The sequence below is a fragment of the Diadema antillarum genome, unplaced genomic scaffold, assembly GCF_040938485.1.
Source record: "Diadema antillarum isolate AM-2024a unplaced genomic scaffold, OU_Dant_1.0 seq00000218_RagTag, whole genome shotgun sequence".
Lineage (NCBI taxonomy): Eukaryota > Metazoa > Echinodermata > Echinoidea > Diadematoida > Diadematidae > Diadema > Diadema antillarum.
The window spans coordinates 379798-406948 of record NW_027271273.1 but is presented as its reverse complement, the minus strand read 5'-3'; the positions used below and the strand labels follow the sequence as shown (position 1 = coordinate 406948).

Sequence of the window (27151 nt, the reverse complement as noted above, 5' to 3'; positions counted from 1 at the left end):
CTATTCACAGACATGATACACACAGTACAAAAATATCAAATAACATCCATAAAATTATCGTGTATAAATATCATATATAATATCTGTAAAGATACAAGAAACAGAAAGAGTGAATGAAGGTGCAACATTACGTAGTGTGAAACAAGGAAATTAAATAGTCGATCATAATACTATATAATTTACAAAAAACAAGTATTCAACCATAATAACAAAATCCTAGGTTGTCCCGTCTTTAACGTTCGTTGTTCCGCTATTGTTTTTGTGTTTGTTTGTTTGGTTTGGTTTTTTTTTTTTGTCTGAAAGGCAGTGGCTTGATTAGGTATGTTATTGTACAAAGTTCAACTTTGTAACAATGAACATCAGTGTAGAGGATGATGTTCAAAACGCAATTAGATCAAGAACTGTTAAGAATAGATTCATACAGTTACACCATTTAAGAGCTAATGCGGTGCTGTTCATTGGGTAGTTTCTCTTTGAATAGTTTACGACAGGATAACCAGTTTGAGCACATTCCATGACACCGAATATGAAATCAAAACTTGTGCGTGGTATATAACATCATCAATAAATTATTCCTCACACAATGCAAACATGAACGTCGATGTGTATTGATATAAATCCTCGATTACTTTTTATCAGCTGCGTATAACCATCTAGAAAACTGCATAGTAAATTTGTCCACATGTCACGAAACTAATCGCTATTTACACGACACGCTATCGGAGGCTGAAGTCCAATGATGGCCGCACCGCTCCAAACAGTCAAATGTCACCCCATATCATGAAGTAGGCTCTTCTCACAGTGTCACTAAAACGCTGGCATCTCATACAGGAATATGCACCAAATCTGTGCCCAGTCTATTCACTTTTCATCATCACCAAGCATTGTCTTTTCACAATTTATGTTTTCTGTGGGGTTTTTTCTCCATCTTCCTCTCTTTGGACGGATTATTTCGTCTGGGAGTTCAACATTGCTCCAGTGTGAAGCTGCTTCCATCCATAAAACATCCTTTTTCAGTGTCTATTTTAAAAAAGAGTCTTAGGCCTTACTGGCGGGGGATAGCGCAAATCTTGTACGATTTGGGGTTGAGGCTGATCCCGTAATTCTTGTCGATGCTCGGATTAGGGTTCTCCGGGGCGGGCACGAGTGTGAAGAATCGGAGCAGAGCAGCGAAAAACAGGAAGAGTTCCATGCGTGCCAGAGTCTCACCGGGACAGGCTCGACGGCCTTTAAGGAAAACAGAACACACACGAAAACAAATCATTATGAGACAGGAATCGCCTGCTGTGATGTACGTGGTGATAGGTAATGTAAATAAGATTATGATATATTCACATACAAAATAGTGATAGAAAGAAGATAGGTGACTGGAGGATGAAAAAGACGCAAGAAAAATTGCCAAATACATGTCAGCGATTATGATTGTTGTACTTTTTTTGCTACTTTCGGTATAGAATCCCTTTCTTCTCATTCATATGACAATACCGTGTTCACTTTGTGTTAACAACGTTTCCGTTCTTAGTATTCCGTAATTATCTCTAAATTGTTGATCCTATACAGCTTTTCAATTACGCTGTCAGGTCGGTTCCATCACGTTTCTCGTGCTTTCACTTCTTAATTGTTATCATCTGTCTTTCCCTTCCTTGTTAACATAATTTTATACTCGTACTTATAACATTGTTTACATAAGAGTATTCTATTTTGAGAAATATGAACAATAAATAGAAATGGAAAAATTGACCAAATAGTGAGTGAATGGAAGTAAGGGAGCGACGAAAATATAGCACGATAGCATTCAAAAGACCCAGTGATGTCATACAGCCAACTGATTAATGGGAGAAACTGGATTATTGAAGTACAGAGAGGATTGATACAAAGAGAAACAGCGAAATGGACAGATCAAGAATCGGCGGCCGACAGTAGCACATGCTGTCCATTCCGAGGTGAGAAAAACCAAGATTTCCACGGAATCCTGCCCTAGTCCTGTTCCTCAAATTCGAAACGTACTAAGGTGGCTGCAACGATTCTTTAAATCAGACACGCTAAGTCAGATAATTACGAACCGATTTACTTTGACGTAGTTACTACGTCATAAGAGGAAGCGAGCATACCTGCCGAGAATGGCATGAGAGCCGGTCTGTGCACAACTTTGCCGTCGACCAGGAACCTCTCCGGTCGGAATTTTTCCGGCTCCGCCCAATGCGTGGGATCCACGTGGACAGAGTACAGGTTGACGAACACGTGGGTGTCTTTGGGGATGCTGTAACCCGAGAGCTCGGTGTCTTCCGTGGTCTTGTGCGGGAAAGTCAGGGCGGTGATGTTGGCCATCCGCTGGATCTCCATCAACGTCGCCTCGGTGTAGGGCAGGTTCTTTCGATCTCGCCAACTTGGCAGGTTGCCCGACGCCACCACGGAGTCGAGCTCGGCTTGGACCCGGGACTGGATGTCCGGCTGCCAATTTACAAGTGGACAAGAAGAAACGCAAACGATTAGAACATGACATGCGTAGATCTAACTCGAGATATAAGGGAGGATATGAGGAGAAAATCTGTGATAAAAGGTACATGTAACGCCGAAGATAAAAATTCGTACCAGATACCAGGTTAAAGAGGAGGAGACACGAGACCTGCTTAAACATCCAAGTTGCCAAACTACAACAATTTTCATGACGTGTGTGTGTCTATGAGCTTGCGTTCTGATACGACTTGTGATAAAAAGTAATTCCTTTATTCAAATTCACGTTGTGCAATTATTTGCAACAGAGCAAATTCGATTGCTTTTTCAACGTGACAGCAAAAAGAAAAATCAAAACAAAAACAAAACAGGTGAGAGTCACGCTATTACGTTGGCTCGCGTACCTCTTCGGTGACGAAAGTTGCTATGTGCATGGCTGTTTCATTTCGTTCATACTGAGTTTGACAAGATTTGACGTGAATGATGTTTACCTATTCCTTATGAAATCCTAACAATCTCCAGAGACTTGGTGCTAGACTCGGCCATGGTTCCCTCAGGCAATGAGTCAAAAAATAAAGTTTCCTATTGCTCCAAAATATACACGAGACGACAAACTGATGATAGACGTAGACGGAGTTGATATCATGGGGAGGAAATATTTGTATTCTGCTGCATGGTGGAAAGCATGTTAGGCTTGGCTAATGAACACACATACAAAAAACCAACAACAACTAATGAACACTCATCGATAAACACACACGAACGTTTATCGGGACCTTAATGACAACTATTCAATCCTTTGTGTAGGCACAGAATCAACAAGAAACATCTCGAGGGCACGATTAATGATAAAAGGCCTATGCCGGAGTCTGATGATAGAACAATACCTGGGCTAAATATTAAAATTAATTAGACAATGATTAGCAAGAGGGAGCGAGACAGGGAAAGTGTTCGTCACAGACAAATAGATGAATGCTTAGGTTACGACTGTACGTACGCGCGCCTGGGCAGTTGTGACGAAATCAGCTACCTACCTATACTCTGTCTATCTATCTATCTATCTATCTATCTATCTATCTATCTATCTATCTATCTATCTATCTATCTGTTACGATTATGGGTTTAAGGTCTAGCGATCTTCGATGTCACATCTTACCTGCACGATCATGTAGAGAATGGCCCAGCGGATCGTCGAACTCATCGTCTCCGTGCCAGCGAATATGAGATCGTTCAGGATATGGAACAGATACGACTCGGTGAATGACTCGTCCGCCTCACTGATGCGCTCTCCACGTTTTAAGGCCTATATACACACATAAACACAAAAGAATATACATTATATTTCATCATATCTGCATCTTTTATTGTACTTACACATTTCCACAACATATAAACATTATAGTCTGACTCCTTAGATTGATTCTTCATCATGGCTAACGTGGTTTATCAGACCGGTCAAGACACGAATACATAAACCATCTAAACCTCATTTCCTCCTTTTAATGATATTATGAAGCGTGCGTATTTGATATCAAAGTTCACCTTCATAAATTCAGTTTACGGGCGCTGTAAATCAATCAGTCGGTTTGTCAGCACGTCCAATTGCCGATCTAGCCACCGATATCAGAAGATAGGACTCAATATATATAGCGAGGTGACATTCACTTGAATGGAATGAATGCAATATGAAAACACTCCGACCTTCGGGGCCATCCAAGACTATGGCTGCATCTGGCTATGAAAGTCGATAACACAAGATAACGATTGTCGGCCCTATGGTGGTACATGTGCGCAGGCATAGTATTCAGAGGAGCTAAACAAAGTTGTCGCGATAGGTCATGGGATCTAGATTGTTTGCTGTCTGTCTGATTTCTTGTTTGATTTGCATGCATGTTTCATCTGATTTTTGCTTTATTTTGATTGTTTTGTTACTTCTTGTCTGTTTAATTTTTCATCTGAGAAGATGGCTGGATAGACCATATTCAGCTTTAGTAGCTGGTCTTCCATGGGGTCCAGTTGGACGTGAGGCGGGACCACTTCACCGGGTTATGCACCCTGCTCTTTGCGATGAATGAATGAATAGGGATATTTTACGTGTTTACGTGCATGAGTTGTGGACTCTGTTACACAAGGGACTTCCATTTCATGTACTATCCGAGGGAAGGAGTGTTTTGCCTCTTACTAGAGGGGACAGTATGTTTACACACAACACTGCTCGTTAAGACTCGGGAATCGAACCCGGGTCCTTTGGATCTGGAGGCAGACGCGCTATATACCAACTGAGGCCAAACCACAGCCTGAGTACTATTGTGTTTAGATGACGAGACTCTAACAATAGAGTACCTCCTGCCTTCGCCGAATCTCCACCAGGTAGGTGTCGATGAAGTCCCGCTGGTTGGCCTCGTCCAGCGTCTCCTTGTGCTCAGCAATCATGCGCTGCAGAAAGCTGCGCACCACCTTGTCGATTTCGAACACCTCGCGGATCTCCGGGATGGGGAAGTGTTTCAGAAAGGGGAAGAAATTGATGGCCGCCGCGTTCGTGCCAATCTCTGCAAACCTGGTGTTCGATCGATGTTTGAGAGAAGATGAAATAGATGATAATTATGATATTAACAATAATAATGATAATAAACAGAATTATAATGATCATGGCAGAGTCAAATCCATTTTCTGATAGTGAGTCGATCTATTGATAGCGTTAAGTTATGAAAAACAACCCTCGTGTTATTCATATAGATGGAAGAATAATGTGACCACAAATTACATAGAATAACATTCAAAATGAAGCCAAGCATGACGAATATCACGACCGTATGCCCATTTATGATTGTTTGTTTTAGTACTTCGAAGGAATGAAGAGGAAGGATACTATAAGTGGAAGAAAAACAGGTCATAAAATTCGTACACAAAATCATCCGTAAATAGCAAAAATAGATTAGAACAAACAATGTCGTCCTTGACGCATGACTAACACTGAATGGAAGACCTGCTATCCGTGTGTGACGCAACGGTGTTTTATAGTTTTGCATTTCCTCGCTTTGTCAAATCATTGTCCTTCTATATGGACAAATTGTAGCTTGCAAATACTTGTCTGTTTATGTTGTAATTGTATGGGCAAAACCGTGCAGTTGAATCATGAGGCGGAACGTAACCATGATACGGATTACACCACAGCCCAGTTCCTACTCTCATAATAACGCAGCATATTAATTAATCTGTTTCAGTGATTAATAGAAACTAAAAGGCGCGAGGTGTAAGGGTCCAAAATAAAATTCGTCTGCTGCACCCTGATTATATGCTGATTCCTTGCTTGTGTCAGTGAGAGAGTCGAAAGTGGGATCATTCTCCTTATACCTCCCAACAGTTATTCCTGGTACCAGCCCACTTTTGTAATGGGGCATTTGAAGGACAGGAAGGCGCGGGAATAATTCCCCGGCAGAATTTTATTGAAACATAAAACCTACTCATCCGGTACAAAGCGTAATGATTATGTCGTAATAACCAAGGAGATAGGAAAAAGAATATATAGCACATCTTGAAATTAAATACGCGAGGATAGCGGGAATCAATGCTTTCTTGTAACAACAAGAAACAACAACCAACCATCCAATCAACGAATAAATAAAACGAACAAACACGTAGGGTGGCCTACAGCATATATACATCGCTTTTCATCGATGATGATTATAATTTGTTGAAATACAGAGTAATGTAAAGCAGAAAAGAGAGCAATACTACACCCAAGTTATGCAGATTCGAAGCTCCATTATAAAAACTGTGTAATTCATCTTGAGTTCGGTCCGTCTCGACATGCGAGAATATTGTCTACCAGAACATAAATCTCATGATTCCGAAATTCTATAGGCCTATATTCCATTTGTTAATTCGTATATATACTGTTAACTAAATGCAATCGTTCTTTACCCGTGAATTTCGCCTACTTAAAGCGGCACCCTCAATATTGCTCTCTCCTGTACACGGTGCCTCAGAAAAAGACAACCCTGTCGATTTCGCCTGCAAATTTAATGTTGTCTACCCGACACATGATTCTGACAATTTTGTCTACTAAATGCACGACCCTCAGTCGCTGTCAAACGTAAATTCCGTCTACCGAAGACATGAAATCATATCGCTCTCGCCTTTGAGCGCTGTCTCCAAAACAAACGACGCTCATAAGGTCAGTCTTTCTCCGCAGATGTGGTCTACTAAACAAAGAACTCTCATTATTTATTTTCCCCCTCACCTGTAAATGCTGTCTACTAGGAGCTGAAACTTGGGGTCCTGGTAATCGAATCGCCGACCGAAGTTGAAGTTGCAGACGACGTTGGAGACGGCGATCTCGACGATGTGGTCGGCGTTGAAGGACGAGTGGTCTTTCTCCCTGAAGGCGTCAAGCATGTGCCTTATTTCCTCCAGGATGTCGCCTTCGAAGTTCTGCCGACCGAAGCCGAAATTGCGCAGTGACGTCAGGGTGAATCGCCGCTGTTCCCGCCAAACGGGCCCACTATCCGCCACGACAATTCCTGAACAAGATGGGATACGAAGACGATTTATACAAGGATACATTTATGTGGGTGAGAGGGCACGGAGTCGCAGACTACAGGAAGTATAATTCCCTTGTCTCTGTGCTTGCTCTCAGATTGACAAGTATGTATTATCAAATGCTATAGTGTTGAGGATTATAACGTGAAAGTCATTATTTCGCTACGTTGCTCATGGTTATGTTGCGTTTTGTTGATGGGAAATCAAATCTATTTAAATCTAATTCAACAGTATTATTGTATATATTGATATAGCATGAGTCTGTTGAAGAGTCCTGTCTTCAATGAAAAGCAAGGCCATGTCTGTGAATACATATTTATCTATCTTTCTTTCTTTGTAAGTATTATGCATATGCACGTATATAGTTATCATACACAAACATTGCCAACAGTAACAACGACTCATACACAAAAACGTAAGAATGTCTCAATGAACGGTTAAAAAATGCTATCCATCTTTTCCAAAAAGTTATACGCTCACAGATCTGTAATGTACAACAGTCCTCTACGAACCTTGCAACCGATCTGGCCATTTTAACCAATAAACAATTACATTTTAGCATCTATATTATATCACTTTGTGGATTCGCTCTACCAGGCAGCAGAAAGGAGATCGTTTTTAAACAAAAAAGTCCAGTTATGTTCTTGAAAATCACCAGGCGGACAGCCTTCGCTTCCAATAACCTAAACTCAGCGTTAAAAGACAGTGTGCCAGATTGTGATGTAACGTGTCTGATTCCGTAAATCTCATCTTTATCTTTTTTTTAAATATGTTTACATTGAAATTTGGTAAACAACATTGATCCTGCATGCCGTTAAGAGAGACGTGTCCACTTTAAGGCAAGTACTGACGGCTGAGTAAACAGCGAAACAATAACAACAAGAAAACAACAACTGCTTCCGTCGACTATGGAGTGACCAACCACAGACAGCCAGTCAGGTTGGGCGATGTATTTTTATAATTCGGACGAGACAGGGGAAGTAGCGGTTCCGGTTTGCAACCCACTTTTAAGACCAAAACAGGTTCAAGTTGCTGAACAGTGCATCTTGCGTGCATGCGCCCCAACCGTTGTCACGGTATATTCCGGAGAATTCAGCAATCACGTACACAAACACATCTGGAATACAACGGAATTCGCGGGCATCACGAATCGCCTCTCAGCAGTCCGGCGGAACTAGCACGGCAAAAGAAGCTAATATCACGATTAAAAAAAAAATCTTACAGTCTGTGAGTAAACATGCGGAAATCATTTACGATCTCTGAGAGAGAGAGAGAGAGAAACATGGAGAGAAAATTGATACAGACTTGGAGTAGTCATATTTCCACGCTTAATTGCCAAAGTGACACTCCGGTCATACAGTCATTTTCAAGTGACCCAAAAATACGCACATCCACACGCTTTAAAAAAATTCGCTATAAACCTAAACTTATGCACACAGAGATATTTATTTTTCTTTTTCCCTTGTCCTTGCTGGCTAAGAAACACATACATACATACAGTATATATATATATATGTATATATATATATATAATATATATAATATATACATATATATATATATATATATATGTATATATGTATATATATATATGTATATATATAAATGTATATATATATACATGTATATAATATTATACAAACACACACATAATGCATAATAATAATAATGATTATATATATATGTATATATATGTGTGTGTGTGTGTGGGTGTGTGTGTGTGTGTGTGTGTGTGTACGTGTGTGTATGTGTGTACGTGTGAATATGTATAGGCCTACTTGGTGGTAGAAAGTGTTGAACGGTTTAAAGAAATGCATTAATTAACCCTTCCATTAGCTCAATAACTCTATTCAAGACTACTACTACAATAGACGAGTGTCGCCTGTTGCAGTGAAGTCATCTTATAGCTTGCGATGGGATATAATGTCAACTTGATTATCTACACGTAGTCAGGACATGGTACATAGATAGGCTAAAATGTCTGAGCATGTGGCAGCACTTTAAAAGCATGTTTACTCTCTACAGTGTAGTGACGGACCTTTGAGAAAATAATTAAGTGCTGTGTCGATGTTTTCCAGCTTTCATTCTTTTCTTACCTTAATTCTCTCTCTCTTTTTTTTTAATGGATTTACCGCGCTATTTAAGACACGTCTCGTAATGGCCACTGCACAAGGTCCTAGATTGAATAAGGTATTCATAGTACCGACAAGAGGTAAGAGTGATAGGAGGAAAATATAAACAAGACGGGTGAACGAAAACAAGCTAAGCGTTGTAGCAATCATCAACCCATTGTGACCTCATCGATCGCAATCAATAGTGATATCGATCTCCCGGCCCCGCCAGTGCTCAAACTGCATTGCGCTGGCCCACACATCGGCAGACGATCGATACTCGTCGATTGGCAAAAATGGCTGGTAACCCTCTCTTGATGAGTTTTATGACTATGGTTAACAGGGATGGCGGTGGTGAGACAAACCACCCAGACGAAGTATTAATGCAAAAGAGCAGGTCAGATTCGTGTCACAGACAACATGTCTGAAAATTTTAAATAAAGCATCTTATGATTATTATTTTCTCACGCTTTATACCATTATGCTTGAGAGCTGGATATTACAGCACTGCAAATCGACGCTTAGGTCTTACCATTACCTAACATTTGTCTTTGCTTGTTCATCTTCTACGTAGGGTTAGTTATTCATAGATGATGTCGAAATATTATTTTTTTTCGCTTTACTTAACATTACTTCGGGAATGATTTCACCATTAAGATGGAGCGTTACTGGAAAGTCTGCTATAGAAGTATTCATGAAATTTATAAGTCGTAGCCATATACCACATGCTGTCCTAGCTCTTCGGCTATTAGGCCCATCATATTGCATTCTGCGGCGGTTGCTGCTTCACTGGTTCCTACAGTTACAGCTACAATTAATTCGATCACCATTGCCACTTTTCTACTGCCATTAATGTTGTTACTCGTACTGGACTTCATTTCCCTGCTGATCACAACAATACTAAACCATGTCAACCGATACTACTTTCTAGCGGCACCGCTGAAAGAAAATCTATAGATGTAACACGCAATTCATGAAATGTAGGAGGGCTTGCTACCCAACGCTCGTATACCTACTAAGTTGCCTGTGCTGCAGACGTGGTTATTCCATTCTTCACCAATGTTCAATATCCCGAGACCTGCACAAGATGTGTTTAAAATACCCCGATCTGGTTAACAAACGTTATATTTAGATTGGTATCACCGATCACCTTATTCGCGAACGTCTGTCAACACTTGCGGATCATATCGCTGAGTCGGAAAGCCCGTCAGTCAATGTTGTAAGTCAGCAAGAAGCATACTTTTCTCTAACCAACGGTTTAATGAACCTAGATTACGTCTGTCGTTCCCTGTAAGCCCCGCCAGGATAGCCAGTTAGCTAAGGAGGATGATGAATTAGCGCTTTTCTCCTTAAACTACAAAAAATAGAGAAAGTGTTTCCATCCCCGAGTCAGAATAAACCCACCATCAAGATCGATTACGAAGCACAGGGTAAGAAGCGAGCGGGCCATTGGACACAGGATGCCGCAGGATTACACCAATTGACCGAAAACAGCGAGAAAAGGGCGCGCGAAGGAGCTGCGACAAACTTTGTTACCGCCAAAATCTGCCCGTGTCCTTGCAATCTGCCTCATTGAGATACGCATCGGCCTGTCGCATCCACTCAGTGACATGCTAGGCTCTCCATTTGTACCGTTCGTGGCAAAAATCGAACTTAGAGAGTTCCATCATAATAAATGTAATCTGTCACTGAAAACCCTTAGAGAACAAGACATGCAGATCCTTAGTCCTTTAATAAGTCTGCTTTTGAAAAAAAAATCGCAAACAAACAAATCTACTAGCGATCTATAGCGATCTATTTCGCGTTGCAGATTGTGAGAGGAATTATATTTACATAATGTGTGAGGATCTTGTTATGCACAGAAATGTACATTTTCATAAATTGATGGCTCTATCATCCTGCAGAGAACTGTTCATGAATAAATGAGAAGCATGTAAACCTTATATTATGATCATCACTTCTGGATTCTACATCTCGACGCTGGCAGCAAGCATTCCAACATAATGTAAGTTGCTAGCCGCGAAGATTTGGTAAGATCTAAGAAACACATGCGCATTATTTTCCCATTATTAGTACATCAGCTCGTTAGAAAGTCGTTTAACCTATTTACATTTCCGTCACAAGAAGATAGGCAAGCCATGATTCTGTTTTGCCCCTCATGAGCGCGGCAAGAAATCATTTTAGCAGACGGGTTGCCTAGGATGAAGGATCCTGTTAGAATGCTTGCGCCTGTGATTCGCGACGGTCCCAGTTAACAAAGCGCACCTTACACACTTCGCCAGCGAACTGCTTCGCACATGAAGCGTCCACCATCGGTGTACATCGAAGGATTTAAGAAAACCCTTATGACGTCTGCACCAGGTTACAGATCCGAACGTCTGGTCTTCGCCGCGTCTTGGTAATCGGATTCATCATCCGTCAAAGGCTAAATTCGTGCAAATTGATTGCATAGAATGGGAATTGAATATCAATGTTAGCATCTCCAGGCCGTGAACAGCTCGTTCCGGCAAACTAATCACGTAATGGGGGCTAGATGCTTAGAAAAGACTTGTTTGTCTCCATGGCCATGCAGTGAGATGGGTCGACTGCGGCATCAAACTGCGAGGAACTTACACTCTTGCGCGCGTTGGGACTAAGGATACTTGCACTTTACCCGAGGTCACCCGCTATATCATGATACACCTTAGTCGCACTACTAAATAAATCCCATCTGAGTTATTCAATCAATCGAGATACGTGACAAAATCCGGGTAAATTCTGTGAAAATTAAAGCCTCCAATGCAAGAGCAAAAAATGTAGGAATAGTCAAGAATGGATTTCATCCAATGGATTTTGTAACTTCTTGTTGGAATGATCTAGGGTAGACATTCGTGTCAAGAGGGCGCATAAACTATCCCCTTGACTTATGGATTATCTACGTTGTAACGGTGGTTCAAATGTTTGACGACACATTTATCTGTGTGTGATTATAACAGTATGGTAGGAAATAAATGAAGAGTTTGTTCGCAAAAACCGATAGGTCCATTTTTGAAGATTTTGAAGTACGGTCTCTGTCATAAAGTACAAAATGATACCTTTTAAATGATATATTGGTCACTAAATATAAAAGTACGTTTTTGAAGTTAAAGTCAAAGAAGCAAAAATCTTCTTATTATTCTCTTTATTTTTCTTGACCTTTAATCGCAAATTATCTCCATTTGGCAAATATGGACTTATCGGTTTTTGCGAACAAACTCTTCAAATATCGAATGCTCTAGAATTCACCCATGCGTTTCCTTAAACGTTTGTAGGGCCGTACATTGGTTGGTTGAGCACACAATCTTCGCATTGAACGGACGTCGCTATACTCTCTTTTCCAAATGCATTGATTTTTTGTAAAACAAATTTATGTATGCCTGTATATCTTTGTATTACATTTTGTTGTTGTTTTTTGTAATTGTGTTGAAAAATGAAATTTGATATTGAAAATGAAATTACGGTTTGAATTTAACTGATTTGATGACGACTCATCTACTTTCAACACAACGAAACATTCGATTTCGAGGAGTGACTCGATACAAAAAAAAAAAATGTTCTGTCGGCTGGTAGACACCTTAAACAATCGTCAAATTGAAGTGACATCACAGGAACTTCTCGGTCATACATTTTGACAGGCCTTGTCACACGAGGGTTCCGGCCTCCAGAGTTATTAGCCTCTCATTCGCAAAACATCCTCGGAGACCTCTAACAGAAATCGACAGATTGTAACCTCCATGATTACTCCTAGATCTCATGGCGAAAACATGTCAAAACATACCATTCATTGTTAAAGTACGATATCAAGCATATACGGACTGAAATTGTAGCGATGTACCTCACTCCCTCAAGATACTGGCGATTTTGGTTTTTTTTTACGTGTAACTGTTAAGTTAAGGAATGTATTCATTTTACACAGCTAGTTCGGTCAATAGTTTGATCTATACCATTTGCAGAAAGCAACAGCATATTTTTTTTTCTGGAGTGAAGATGTGATATCCTTGATATAATTCCAGCAAAGTCATTTCATTTCGTTTCCATATCCAATCAATACAAAATAATTGCCGAGTAGCATAACCGATTTGTACAAAAAGATGAAATGTCATGAAGCAAATACAAATGCAAACATTTGTATTTGTATTCTGTTTAGACAGAATTATGGTAGCGATTTTGAATGAAATGCAATCCAATTATGCCATGTATTATTAAAAATTCTATGAATAACATTGGCATATTATCACGCGTTGTTTATTTTTTTTTTTTTTACTTTTTGCAATAGACGAGAAAAGTTTGTATTATATTGTTCAAGTATATCTACGCTTTCGCTGATTGGACTGTTCTTTACTAAATATCTTGCTAATTTGACCTTCCTCTATACATTCTATGAGTGCAAAATGTAGAATGCATCGAGGTTGACTCATAGAATTTAACTATTGTCAGGTACGAAGCGAAGTAAACAAAGGTTATCGAAAATGACTTTTACGAATGTGATTTAATGTATGGAATGTCGCTTTCCTTACTCAAACAATGACTAGTTTGACTTTGACGGAAGCATAGGAAAGAAGCAAAAAAAAAAAAAAGAAATGATAATAATCCAAATGCTTTTTGACGTGACGCCCAGTCGATAAGTATATGGAACGGCGAGAATTGATACAATGAACATAATGGACGTAAACATGAACGGGGAAACCCCCGAAATCGGCGGTTCTATAAATACTCTGCCATTCGATTCTTGATCCCTTTCTCTCTGTAACGTATACATTCTTCTTCTTCTTCTTTTTTTTTTTTTTGCTTTCATCCTCTTTTTTTAAAGATATTTCATGAAGTATATAAATTTATGAGTCTTGTGTTAAATTTAAAAAAAAAACCTTCTTGCGATTATGAATACATAATTGAATACATATATATATATATATATATATATATATATATATATATATATCTATATATATGTGTGTGTTATAATTACATTTATTTGTGTGTAGAGGGAGATGAATAGAAAGATATGAAGAGATTAACATAGACAGATTGATATATCGTTGTGACATGTTGGTTGACACTTATGTCTTATCAGGGCTATTCTCTTGACAGAGAGAGTCAAACCTGACGTTGCCTTTATCATTGCACTATTAACAGCCTTCTTCTTTTCTTTCGCTCTCTCGCCTTCTTCTCCATCTTTCTTTCTCTCTTATGTTTTTTTTCCTCTCTCTCTCTCTCTCTCTCTCCCTTCTACTGTGCGGTTCGGAGATAGGGGCAATGCCCCCCATCTTGCTGTTACACGTTCATCCGAACACCCTGGAGAAGGCACAGCGGGCATGCGGAGCGCTCGAGTAAGAGTTGACGAACAAGGCGTCGGCAGGGCGAACCTCCTCAACAAACAATAATCACTGCGATCTTCTCTCCCCTATCCTCCTCCTCTTCCATCCTCCTCCTCGTCCTCTCGACCTCATCCCTTGATGGGTCCATGTCATATACTTCCCTCCCAAAACTCCATTCCACTGTTTCCTCCATCATTACAGCACCAGATATATGATATTTGTGTTGGTATATAAGAAGACTCCCGATGACGGTCCGTTGTTACAGCGCTCTGTCGTCGCGTGTCTAATTGCAATGTTATCGCTGTCAGCTTGGCATCGACCACCGCGCAGCTGTCATGGTCTCATCGCTCGTCTTCATTTCTATTTGTTTTTTTCCATTACAAAGAGACAGTATTTGACAAACGCATTACAAAGAGACAGTATTTGACAAACGCAAAATACCATGTTTTGATACAGAAGTAAGCTCAAAGCAAGGCGATTGGTTGAATATGGTCAATATTTGTGCCACAACGTCTTTACTCCTGAACAAATTTGGATCTACATACAATGCAGTAGATTTACGGAATACTTTTTTTCTCCATTTCCATAAATCCTCTTCTGTGATTATTTTCTTTGCTGTCATTCAAATCAAATCAAAATCGGCGTACAAACTAAATCTTTCAAGTGATTTCACTATTTTCTGGAGATCATCAGGCAGGGCTAGATAAGATGGCGTTAAAAACATTGAAAGAGAGAGAGAGAGAGACGATTAAGCCATGAAGTGTCGGTTGAATCTCACTAAATTTTTCGTCTCACCTATTCTTTAGGGACAAATGCAATGACTTCCATTGCTTCAGATTAAAGCATTCACGTGCTTGATGGGGCCTTCATCCTTTTCTGCTCCTTCCTCTCTCCTCCTCTCTATTTTCCTATACGTCCTCCTTACCTTCTCATTTCCCCCTTGTATTTACGCCTTCCCTCTTCTTTTTCTCCTCCTCCTCCTCCTTCTCCTCCCCCTCCAAACTCTTTAGTTCCTTTATTGGGTTTAAAAAAGATTTGTCCATATACCGCCTGGAAGTCAGACTAAACAAATCAAGGTCTCACCTGAAATTAAAGATCGCGGCAAGCGGCGTGTGATATCAGATCAGTCCTGGTCTTTGGTTTCACAATTGTCTCTCGTTTTTTTAGGTGCTTTCTCCACATGAGCAGCACTCTTCTAAATAAACCGTAGAAACTTCAAGGCGCGTTGTTTCGGCAGAGCTCTAGCAGGGAGGTGGCCACCTCCCTGGTTCTCGAGCCAAGGCGGTTGTGATACCAGTAGGCCATCCCACTGCCTTACATGAGAGTGTCAAGTCACGTTGAGTGAAAGAGAAGTGCTTGACCTCGAGAATTAGAATGGAGAACATTATGCGAGCATTGTGTTTGATTTACTTTTTGTGTCATTCTAAAGCCTTAATAAGCGTTGTGTATCTCCTTAAAGTGTGCGTGAAATTGTGCAAAACGTGTGTCTGGTTGCCATTGTCTTGGTTGGTCTTCGGCGACCGTGCGTACGTTCAGAGGTAACCAAAAGGCAAAACATAACTTGGTCTGTGTGTAGGTGTGTGTGGGTGTGTACGTCCATATTTCGACTGAAAGGGGCATCTTTGGGTTCTACAGCATATTTGATACATTCTGACAATATCATGACTATCACGATTCATTCTGTTCACATTATAAGGAGTCGCCTTCTTTGGAGAACTGGCCTTTTCTCACATCTTGATCCCCTCTGCAAAAATTTTGACGGATGCTACCTTTCCATTCGAATGTCTAAAAGATGACATGTGGTAAGTATAGCCAAAGAGCTACTACCTCTCTTTGGTATAGCTGCCTCACTTAGATAATGCACCTGCAGGGACAGCTTTGAGATGAGAAGAGCACGAACTTTCAAGACAGATACGGTCAAGCCAGGGAGGTTGGAGAGACCTCACCGGTCAAGCGGTACCTGCGGGGTCCCTGGTACATGGTCAGCAGACGGTGTCACGTGACTTTGAACACACCTGCACATCTTACACGCCTCGATATCTGAGGCTCTCTAATGACCAGAAGTACCTGCATTTCAAAGTACAGCAAACCTTTGGTCATTTTTAGAGTATAGTGGAAGGTCAAAATACTCTGGACTGAAATCAATTACATTTTATGTCAATAGCATTCAATTCCAGTCCATTTAGCACACTGATGGCTACTAAATTCGTCACAAGCCAGCATACTTTTCCGACCTTGTAACGTCCTCTCCTGTCACAGAGGGACTGAATACAAACTTTACCATCTCAGCACTTCGGAATCAGCCAGGATACCAACAAGGCGTACCTTGACTCACCCGGACCACCTCCTTGCGTCCCTGCGGGGGCCTGTCCCGCAGCAAACCGCCAAAACCTGAGCCAACATCCTGAGCGATACATCCATTTTCGTCGTCAACCCTATCCCCAGTACGCTGTACTTGTATGGGAACGAACGTAATGATTCTTTACACTCCGAGTATGGATCAAGCTGCAAAGGGCGGTAATATTCGCGTGAAGGAAAAAACAATAAAGAACCCTCTTATAATCTAATTTCCTCGAGCACGTGCTACGTTAGTTATGTTGGCGTTGGTCTCAATATTGTCCGCTATAGATTAAATTGATCCATCTTAACGATTCAAACTACACGCAACTGTATGTGTCATGAGATATCATTACGTAACATCATATACCATCAAGTCGTGTGTGACGAGTCCAAATAAGCCAGTTAGTTATTAGCTCATGCGCATGTTTTCACAAAATGACCTGTCTTATTATTTCAGTTGCAATGGTTAGGCACTTCAATTGATTTGAAAACGACATAATGCATAAGTTCCCCACACTTAACAGTTATATGGAATTCATGTTAAAACAAAGAATGACAAGGTGACCACAATGGTCGGTCAATGTATATTTTAACGCTTGGGGAAGTATCAATTTCAGAGTTTTGCATAGGATGTAGGACCCCTACTAACAAACATTTTTTTCGGTAAATATTGCTAAAAACTAGACTTTAATGAACACTTTATTGCTGTCAGGTGAATATGCTGTCATGCACCATTTATAAGGATAACATGAATTATCATTATATCTCAGGTACCTATCTCGATGAATTTAAAAAAAAAATCAAATGCCTGTTAGCACAAGTGACCTTTTATGCTAACGAGCTGGCTTATTACACTGAGTGGTCTGTTACTTCATATCTACGCACATATTCGGCTCTAGAGTGTCGCCTACGAAGAAAACAAAACCCCGAAAAATGCTTAATGACCCAAAATGCAGATACGATTTCATAATGAGGAATATAGTATATTTCAGAAGGAGATGATTGTCCATTTCACCGATATTACCGCAATCTTCTGTCCCTGCTGGAAAGATCACAGTGTGTTCACAGTGTGTTCACAGTGTGGTCACATAGTCGACTTGGTGAAAACGCTCGAATTTAACAGTGTGAAGATGATTTCACACTGTGGTGTGGTTTTTCACCGAGAGTTCACATAGTAATGTTTTGTTTCACACTGTGAATTGATGATTCACAATGTGTTCACAATGTTAAAATGCTCAGATTTAACAGTGTGAAGAGATTTCACACTGTGTTCACAATGTGTTCACACTGTGTTTCACACTGTGGTACTCTGTGTTCTTTCCAGTAGGGAAAAGTTATGTTACTCCTTGTAAGGAGAGAAAGAACAGAAATGTATCCACAAATTAAAATGCATCTGGACGAAACGACGGATATAATTAACCGAATTCGTCGTCTGACTGTGCTGTTGTTGCACGTAGACGCATGCCACATTAAGTATATATGTCATACATTATAGAACGCAATTACGTTCAGGCTGTGTAGAGGGAAGGCAAAACACCGATAGAAACATTGTCAGCTTTTGTGTCGACAGCCCAACATTGAAATCATCTCCTCTTCTTCATACTCTTCAAATTCTTGGCCAAGTGCCTATCAATTGAATTTGTATCATATCACCGCTGGACTCGATTCACAGCTTCGACGGCTCTACTTCCCTCTTTTTCCCCTGTTATCTGGGTTGAACGTTCGCGCTTTACCTGATAACTACCTGGACGCATCGATGGTTCAGTGGTTCGGAAACTTTAAGATTTTCAAATTTTGGCCTGCACGCATTGCCTTATAGTAGTGGACAGCTCGAGATCAAAATGAGAATGACGCAGAAACGGAACGGGTGATCCTTTATAGATTGAACGGGTTGAGTTTAGTGTCTTGGTTACGCAACTTGTGCTTCCGAAATAGCACATACTTGGCACGAGGAGATGTTGCATACAGTACCTCGACCACTTGACAAACATAGGCGTTACATGAACGAAAGAAGTGAATTTTAGGGGTCACCCAGCTATCTCATAAAGGGAATGGTTTTATATCGCTCAATGAGTTATCACATTTACATACAAAATTCTTTTTTTGTCCCGTAAGTTAATCAATATATATCGTACTTTCTTTCTTTTTACTGTGACTCTCTCTTTTTAAAGTGAGTGTAAGAAATTTGTTTCAGGCGGATTGCACTGATTATTTCATTCGTGTTTGGATATTTTTCTTTTGAAATTTTTGTTTTGTTTTCGTGGGGTGGGGAGGACCAATGGTAACGGTTCTCCGTACGCAAGGGTTCTTCAACCACCAATCTTGTTTGGCCGCCCGGTAACGCGGTAGGGGAAACAGGATTTCGAAGAGGATACAACTATTAAGTCATTAGTGAATCTAAGTTACGTAACACGCAGGGTACTCACTCGTTTTGATCGTACTACATGAGTTATCAATTTTCCTTCGTTTGGTAGTCGATTAACATTGCACCAACACTGTTCACAGGATCATCCCATTTAAAGTACAATATCTGGCTCCATAGTTATATTTTGCAAGTGGGTGTGGGTGCATAAGTGGGTGCTTTCTGCAGTATAACTGAGTTGTTGTAATCGTCAACTTTAATCACATTTATTTTTTCTTGCAATTCAGGCGTACAGTTTGCAGATACGTTTGATAACGCAACGGTTTCTGATGCACAAGACAAATGTACCAGACTACATAGGAGATGTTAAAGATTGATTATAGATAATATTTACGTCCATTGCAGGGATCAGCGATTGATCGCAATCTAAAATTTGACGGATCAAGTATAGGGATGCTAAACATATGAAATGGATGTACTCTTATGCGAAGAGAGTTACGCTATAATCGACATGTAATGGGCATTTGGATAGGTATCTTGTTATCGGCCTTTTTGGTGAAATAAAAATCTAAAAACATGTTTACTGCCGCCTGATAAATCCTAAAACGGGTATTTTGTTTTTCAATATGAAGATAGTGAGTTACAGGATATTCAAACTTCATCGAAATCTTGTAACGTAGTGCACATTATACACAAAACGGTACAAACAAACAAACAAACAAACAAACAAAAAATCATTCATATTTTGAATTCTGTACGATTTGCTGGTCCATATGAAACGCAGTTCACTGTTGCTTCCATTCGCTCACACAACCGAAAGACATGTGTCAGCAAATAATGAATACCGTTGATGAAATGAGGGCATTTTTTTTTCGCTCGTTAACGCTCGCAAAACGTTTTGCAATGGTAATTACAGCACGCAGGCAGGAAAGTTTCAATTTGAAATATATACGGGTTCTTACAGAATGTGTTCTGTCATTCAGAGAACAAACAGTGGAGTCATATTTGAATTGTGCATTTGACTACTCCTGCATAGACGGTATCTAATGCCGCGTGAAATACGCGAGCGAAGAAGGTGTGAGGATTATGGAAATATTATAATGTTTTGTCGATATTGTGTGGCAGCAATGGCGCGTTGAAGTGTCGAATCATATGGCTGAATTGAGTCAATTATCCCGGGCCATCCCACGTGACGGCAAGTGGAAATATTTTCCCAAAATCGTCAGCAGTGCATATGACATGCATGACCCGATCGTTCCAGACAATTTAACAATCACGCGGCTCGACTGATGCAACAATCCGGATCGGGAAAATTAAGTTTGGTCAGTTTCGAGCAACAAAGACGAACTTAATCAGTCTGCTGCAGAAAATACTCGATATGGAATGCATTGTATGAACACAACAGTTTCTATTTCTATCCAAATGAGGTGGCATTCTATATTCACAGCGAGATAGAGAGAGAGGGGGAGCGCAGATACATATCATTTTGTTCTATCTTAATAGTGAAAAAAAAATATATATATTGTCTCTCCACTTCAGAGGCGTAGTTCAAGATTCACTTGAAACCTATTTTTTGAAACCTTATTTAGTTACACGATATAACCTGATGAATATCACTTTGAAATGAGTATCAAAGCGACAGACATCACGAAAGATTTCTGCTACCTAACCATGTTCTATAGTCTCTCCGTTCAGGATAATCGCCGTCATTGGCACCATTGTATCTAAGAAATCAACAGATATATATATATATATATATATATATATATATATATATATATATATATCCCACGGTAGATATATTTACCACACGATTGATTCAGTGAGAAAGCAATCACAAGGGTCATCCTATTCATGTTTGAAGGGGATTTCCCGAATGTACAATTATTTGATCTATAAACTCTAAACCACTCGTCATTCATGATGTTTCCACGTTTATCATATAGCTTATATCGATCATTTTCACTTACATTCATTTACTGCCCCATCAGATGACAGTGTTTGGTCTCACGTAAGACTCAACTGTGTGCGCATGCGCACCCGTGTGTGCATTAAAGTTTGTGTGTTGCATCTGCAGCCCTGAAAATTAGATTCCTTTTATAAGCTGATATATTGTAAAGGTAAAGGTATTTCTGACCCTTCCTAGTGATAAAACTGGAGACCCCTTTATGATGCATGGAGGGAAAGGGAAAAGCAATAGTACAGATTTCCGGTGAATTTATTCGGACCTCGAAAAAAAAAATCCAACCTCAATTTTCGATACAAAAGGGAAGAGTGCAATGTGAGTTCTCGAACGACAGAGGTTTAGTTTTTCATCCTTTTTCAAAAACTCTGAGATGTACTTTTGCACTGAAAATACATGTTCTTGCATGTGTTACTATGACCCGTCGTCGATATATCTATTATGGACAGTAATTTGAGGAAGGTATATAAATTATACCGCAAAGTTCTGCTTTGTGTAAGTAGCGCGGCTTAATTCAATGTTGCTTACCATGCTTTCTTCTTGTTGCAAAGCACCCATTAAGTCGAGCTCATAATTCACTCAAGTTCGAATGCAAAGTAAAAGGGGGCTGGCTGAAGCGACGGATACCACAAGAACTGCGAGACAACGCTCTTTGGTCCTGTTTTGCGCTTCGATTGTGCGTCAATTTCAATAGGTATATTCTCTACTATTCTATAGTCTGCGGCAGTGTTCATTGGTGCTTTTGTCATCGACAGATCAAAGTCTTGGGCTTGATGTGAAGAGAACTAAGGGTAAACAAAATAGCCGCATGCCACTTACAGGGAGCGCAAATTCTAGGCCTCAGCCTGTAAAGTCAAGTTCTCGGAGCAACACAATACGACATATTGACCCAGATCTAAGACCGGCTTGCCTATTTGAGCACCATTTAAGTACCTGGACTATACCCAATAGTCCTGCCTCGCTTTGACAAAACAGACCGACGATCTACGGAAGATTGAATCGAGCTCGGCTATGCTAACAAGAAAAGGGTATAAAGAGCGAAACACGTGTTTACACTGAACGCGTACACCTGGCCGGCAAAATTAAATGTCTGATTTAGTGGCTTTGATTATTATCAGTAATACAAGCACACGGGTGAATATTTCGCAGTTATTAGAGCTTTGTGATATAATACCGGAATCCAGAACTGACACCATTGTCACGTTTGCCGTGATGTCTATGAATGAAGAGTATCTATTCTATCGGACTGAACAACCACAGTGGCCAGTGAGATTCTTCATAAAGCAAGCGATTGCACTTGAGTAAGCATTACAGCTTCGAGCGCCAGTAAGACGTGTATAATAGAGTCGCTGTTTCTCAAAAAAGACGAAGAAAAAACATACAATCCTGTCGCCTAGATCTATTTGCTGTGCTACATTTCCAAAGACTGAGTCATTCAATCAAATTGATCGTAAACATGTTTCACTCTATTCTATCTATTTCACTATTCTATCCATTTTCTTGTCCTGCAGAGAAATGTAAAACATAAAAGCATGTTTACGCGATGTTCTCATTTATGACGAAACGTTCAACTTTAAGGGGATGTACTCTTTTTGCGAGGGAACATTACTTTCGGAAGGGTTTAATAAATAGCCTCGAAGTCAATACATGACATTATTGTCCGCATAGGTTGAGATGAAGAATACCATCGAAGGGACTCATGCATAGCAAGCACCGATGACTCACACTGCAATTATCTTGCGGTTGTTTATTGCATTTTACAGCATGCGGATAATTATCACACCGAGGTATACTGTCTGTCAATCATGCACATATACCTGTTGGTGTAGGTATATTGTGTGTGTTGTTGTTGGTTTGTTTGTTTGTTTTTGGTGTGTGCGTGTTGTGTGTGTCTGCAAAAACTGCATGTCACAAGTCGGATTAACCATGTAGCTCCATGGATTAACCGAGAGTTGCTTAGCTCTCTTGTTGCGCGTCATTGAACTTCCCCTACGTAGATAGATCGATTGATTGCGATCCGATTCTATTCCACAGCGTCGCAGAAATTTGCAAGACGTTGATATTTTTCCCGCGTTTTGTTTTCTGTTTTCTCTTTCCCTACAAACATTCGGACATGAGCGACTTCAGCAATGGAGCGCACACAGGAAGAGAGTTTCTTTTTATGTACATGAAATGGTGAAGTGTTAAAGGGCGGGAAATATGAATCACTGCGTTGGTGGAAGGAATCGTTTTGTGGTATCGTCTGACCTTATTCCACCCGGTCCCAGATCTACCATCATGAGCGGGAACGTTCGAGACATGTATTCGTTGACTCTAATTCACGGAGGTCCTAGAGATGTTCCTGTACACGTCAGATTAAATACGCAGCTCTTTTTCCCGACATCAAAACTTATTAGACGTCATCTAGAATCTGATAGTGAGTTTTAAATGCAACATGTTCGCAAAACCTGGAAAAGATAGAGAGAGTGAGGGGGAGGAGGACGGGAGGGAGGGAGAAGGGGAGAGAGCAAAGTAAAAAGCTCTTTCGCTATGTGAATATGTGACACTGAGATTTAGTGGTGTATCTGAATCATTACAATATATTACCTTCGTACATTTTCTATTTCATGTATTGCAAAGGAACTTCCAAAAAGCTCTGGGGATGTGTTGCATACTAAAATGCAGTGATAGAGAGGCATTTTATATCATTCTTTGTGAGAAGCTATCGACTTTTTACAGAGAATCCTGCAGAATCAAGTTGGCAGAACTTCATAATTAACGAATGACATTATGCTTTCAGTAACCTACCACCAAGTCAAGAGAGTGTTATCTTCCCTTGGCCTTGGCGCTGCTTTGAGATGAATGGTATAAAGGATGAATGTTCGGCAGTTTAATGATGGCCATACAAGCATAGCGCGTGATCGATGTATACATTTGAAGCAACGATAAAGTTTATGATCCGCTATTGGGCTCTTTAAACTTTACCAAGATGCTCAGAGTGTTATTCACTTCTTCTTCTTTTTTTTTTCAAATTACACCTGGAAAAAGAATAATCTGACCTCATGACAACATGTATACCATGACCATACCAGAAGCACTCGCCTTCTGTAATACATCGTCATGATCGTGGTGTGTATTGGCTAATTATAGCCAGGATCCACTATAATCTGCTCTCAAAAAGAATTATTATGTTATAACATCTTGTCCCTGCGAGATCAGGACGTGGTCCATCAAGCTGCCAGCTTCACTTCAGACTACTGGATGTTACCATGGAGATACAGATTATTGTAGCTGTATATGATGTAACTGATGAATACATGTTATAGGACAAATTCGTGTGAACATAATTATAAAGGCAGATATGTCTGGGAAGGGTATATCGTTTTCTGAATAGTATGTAGGTTAATAGTTAGAATTAGCTCACAGACAGGATTACCATTAATCCCAGATATCCCTTTTCTCCTAGGCCGACTAGATCTACATTCTGTGGAGTCTCGTGAAAATTTAATAAAGTTTCGCAGGTCATCATGACTGAATACACTATCCATCAATATACACTTACAAACACAAACACTCAATATCCGACTGAATGATCAATGGTCATCATTTTACAAGGACTTTAACTGATATTCTAACAAGGATTGTCGAACGATTAACTAGGTCTTGCTTGGGAATTATCTGATGGAACTAGCTGATATGGAAGTTCGATTAAAACATCCATGGCGCCACGGCCATGGTGTGTCTGTGTGCAACGTACCTTGTCCTTCCGTGAGTTCCTGTGTGAGGGCGAGATGAGGTCTGCCCGCAAACACTCCAGCTTTCTTCACCAGAGCTTCCCTCACGGTGTCGTAGCCATTGAGCACGACGACGAGCTGCCCGGCCAGATTCAGCGTAAAGACATTCCCGTACTTCCTGGCCATGTCCATCAGAGTCATGTGGGGCTGCTTGCCCAAGCTGAAAATACTCCCCACCAGCGGCAGGCCCCACGGACCGGGCGGCAGCTTGCCCGGCAGCCGGGAGCGCCGGCGGTACCAGCGCACCACCATCATGGTCAGTAGCGTCGTAATCGCGAAGAGAAGGACACTTTGCATCCCAAACATCAACATGATGGCTGCACACTTAGTAAACACTAACTAAAATCAACAGATCTTGCGTAAAAAGTTGAAAAAGAGAAAACCTTCTAATCAATCTACCCCAAAAAGAAAAATGCAGTTGCGAAAAAGATGTCAACAGTAACAGGCAAATTGCTCCACCACCATTATTCTGGCGTCTGCTGATGAGAGCTGTGAGGTTATGTGACACGATGCCTTCTCCCTCGAGACAGTACTATAACAGCTCCTAAATTTAACTGCAACTTCCCGCTGGGTACCATTTGGTACTTCGTTTTCCCACTGTTTCGGCCGACAAAGCGTGCGCCGCTGCACTGGACCATAAGCAAGTGGCTGACACGCAGCCGCGATTCGCTAGCCACGCTTCGCAAGTTCTGCACCCTAACATTAACACGCCCTCTTCACCCAAATATGGCAAAACTGGCTTGCCGAACGAACTGCGAGCTGCTCACGCCGCCCGCTGCAACTTTTTTGTTTCTTTCAAGCAGAGGGGGTTAATTTTTTTTTTTTTTTCAAGATCGTACATTCTCATCCCCTGATGATTGGCACTTACAGAAGATCGCGAAATTTCGTGTAATAGCACAACGTCAAGAAATACCGAAGTAGTATCAGTGTAATCAGTGATGGATTTTATTTTTCTGCAGTAGTCCTGCGTGTAAACCATTTTCATTTAGATTCATCCTCGTAAAAATATAGATGCCAGCAAGATTATCTACAAAATGTCCTATTTGAGATTCTCTTTGTTTCACTCCTCTTCCCTCACCACTAATATTTTTAACAAGTGAGCCTTTTTAAACGAAATAGACAGATAGGTATTTTGAGATAAAGAGACGGACAGAGAGAGAAGGAAATGATTTTATCTTTATTTTATATCAGTTAAATCAAATTTAATTACGAAAGTCATCTAAACGCAAAGGTCGAAGGATTAGAATTTTTCGGTTCTCCACACAGTCGATAAAAAAGTGTACACATACGCATAGCTAATACATAGAATGAGACAAAATAACATAATATTTAAAAAATAATAATGAGTGTTATGATAATAATTACAATCAAACGCTTAAAGTCATCGTTGAATCATCTATCATCTTTGAAAAATGTATATTTCCCATTATAAAGCGATCATACATTATACAGAAATATATGACTAGTTAGATGCCAATAGAGAGATATAATAGGGGAGAAAGAGAGAGAGAGGGGGGGGGGGAGAGAAAGAGAGGCCAAAAGATAAAAATATTGATATCTGAATATGATATATTCATGTATAAATATCTTTATATTTTGGTCTCTCTCTATAAATATATATTTTAAAGAAACACACTTTCGGTCTTTTTTGTATCCGAAGAGGAATCGGTAATATCTGCAAAGTTATCATTGGTAATCAATCAAGATGTCAATATTTTTCCTTTCTCTTCTCTTCTTTTTTTTTTTTTTTTTGGTTGCATTTCGATGACTGTCGGTATTAACATTTTCTTTGATTAATTTGATTTAGTCATATTGGTTTCTGTGTTCTACGCGTCAACGCAAGAAATACCAGATCACTAAAATATTACAAATCAATTGTGATACAAACGAAGCGATGCACTGAACATACAGAAGGGACACGTATTCTTCACAAGATCCTGTCCAGTTTATTTTTTTTCATCCAAACTAGCAATAACTCGCGCCTATTATGGAAACCTGAATTCAAGTTCCGAAATGATATAGAATTACAAAACTTATAAAACAACTTACCAAAGCGTATGTCAAACTTTACTATTATTGGGGAAAAATAACAAGACAAAGTATAACGAACCAAACGCAAATAATCAGGTAGTCCGTATACGAGGCTTGGATCCTGTCTCGGATTAATGATAGCAGTTTTAACTGATGTGACCACCAAAGGGCAGGTCAATAAGCTGTTATCTTACCTAGATTTCTCTAAACATAGGTTTGATATACTTGACATGGGTTTGAAA

At 40.1% G+C, this 27151-nt stretch overlaps 1 protein-coding gene across 1 annotated transcript; it reads right to left on the bottom strand.

The window, feature by feature from the left end:
- Positions 1-268: 268 nt before the first annotated feature.
- Positions 269-25493, bottom strand: LOC139729136 (cytochrome P450 2J2-like). Its single transcript, XM_071640066.1, has 6 exons — positions 24842-25493; positions 6698-6977; positions 4798-5011; positions 3611-3757; positions 2112-2451; positions 269-1227 (listed from the first exon to the last, which is right to left on the bottom strand). The coding sequence occupies exons 1-6, from the start codon at positions 25188-25190 to the stop codon at positions 1046-1048; spliced, it is 1512 nt and encodes a 503-aa protein (XP_071496167.1). The 5' UTR covers positions 25191-25493; the 3' UTR covers positions 269-1045.
- Between the last annotated feature and the right edge of the window lie 1658 nt (positions 25494-27151).

What these genes read in the sequence shown, in the direction of transcription:
- LOC139729136 (XM_071640066.1), bottom strand. Translation starts at nt 25,190, where the DNA reads ATGTTGATGTTTGGGATGCAAAGTGTCCTTCTCTTCGCGATTACGACG. An exon ending in GGAACTCACGGAAGGACAAG is followed by an intron (nt 6,978 to 24,841) that starts GTACGTTGCACA and finishes CATCTTGTTCAG; the next exon opens with GAATTGTCGTGGCGGATAGT. An exon ending in AGATTCGGCGAAGGCAGGAG is followed by an intron (nt 3,758 to 4,797) that starts GTACTCTATTGT and finishes GTGTGTATATAG; the next exon opens with GCCTTAAAACGTGGAGAGCG.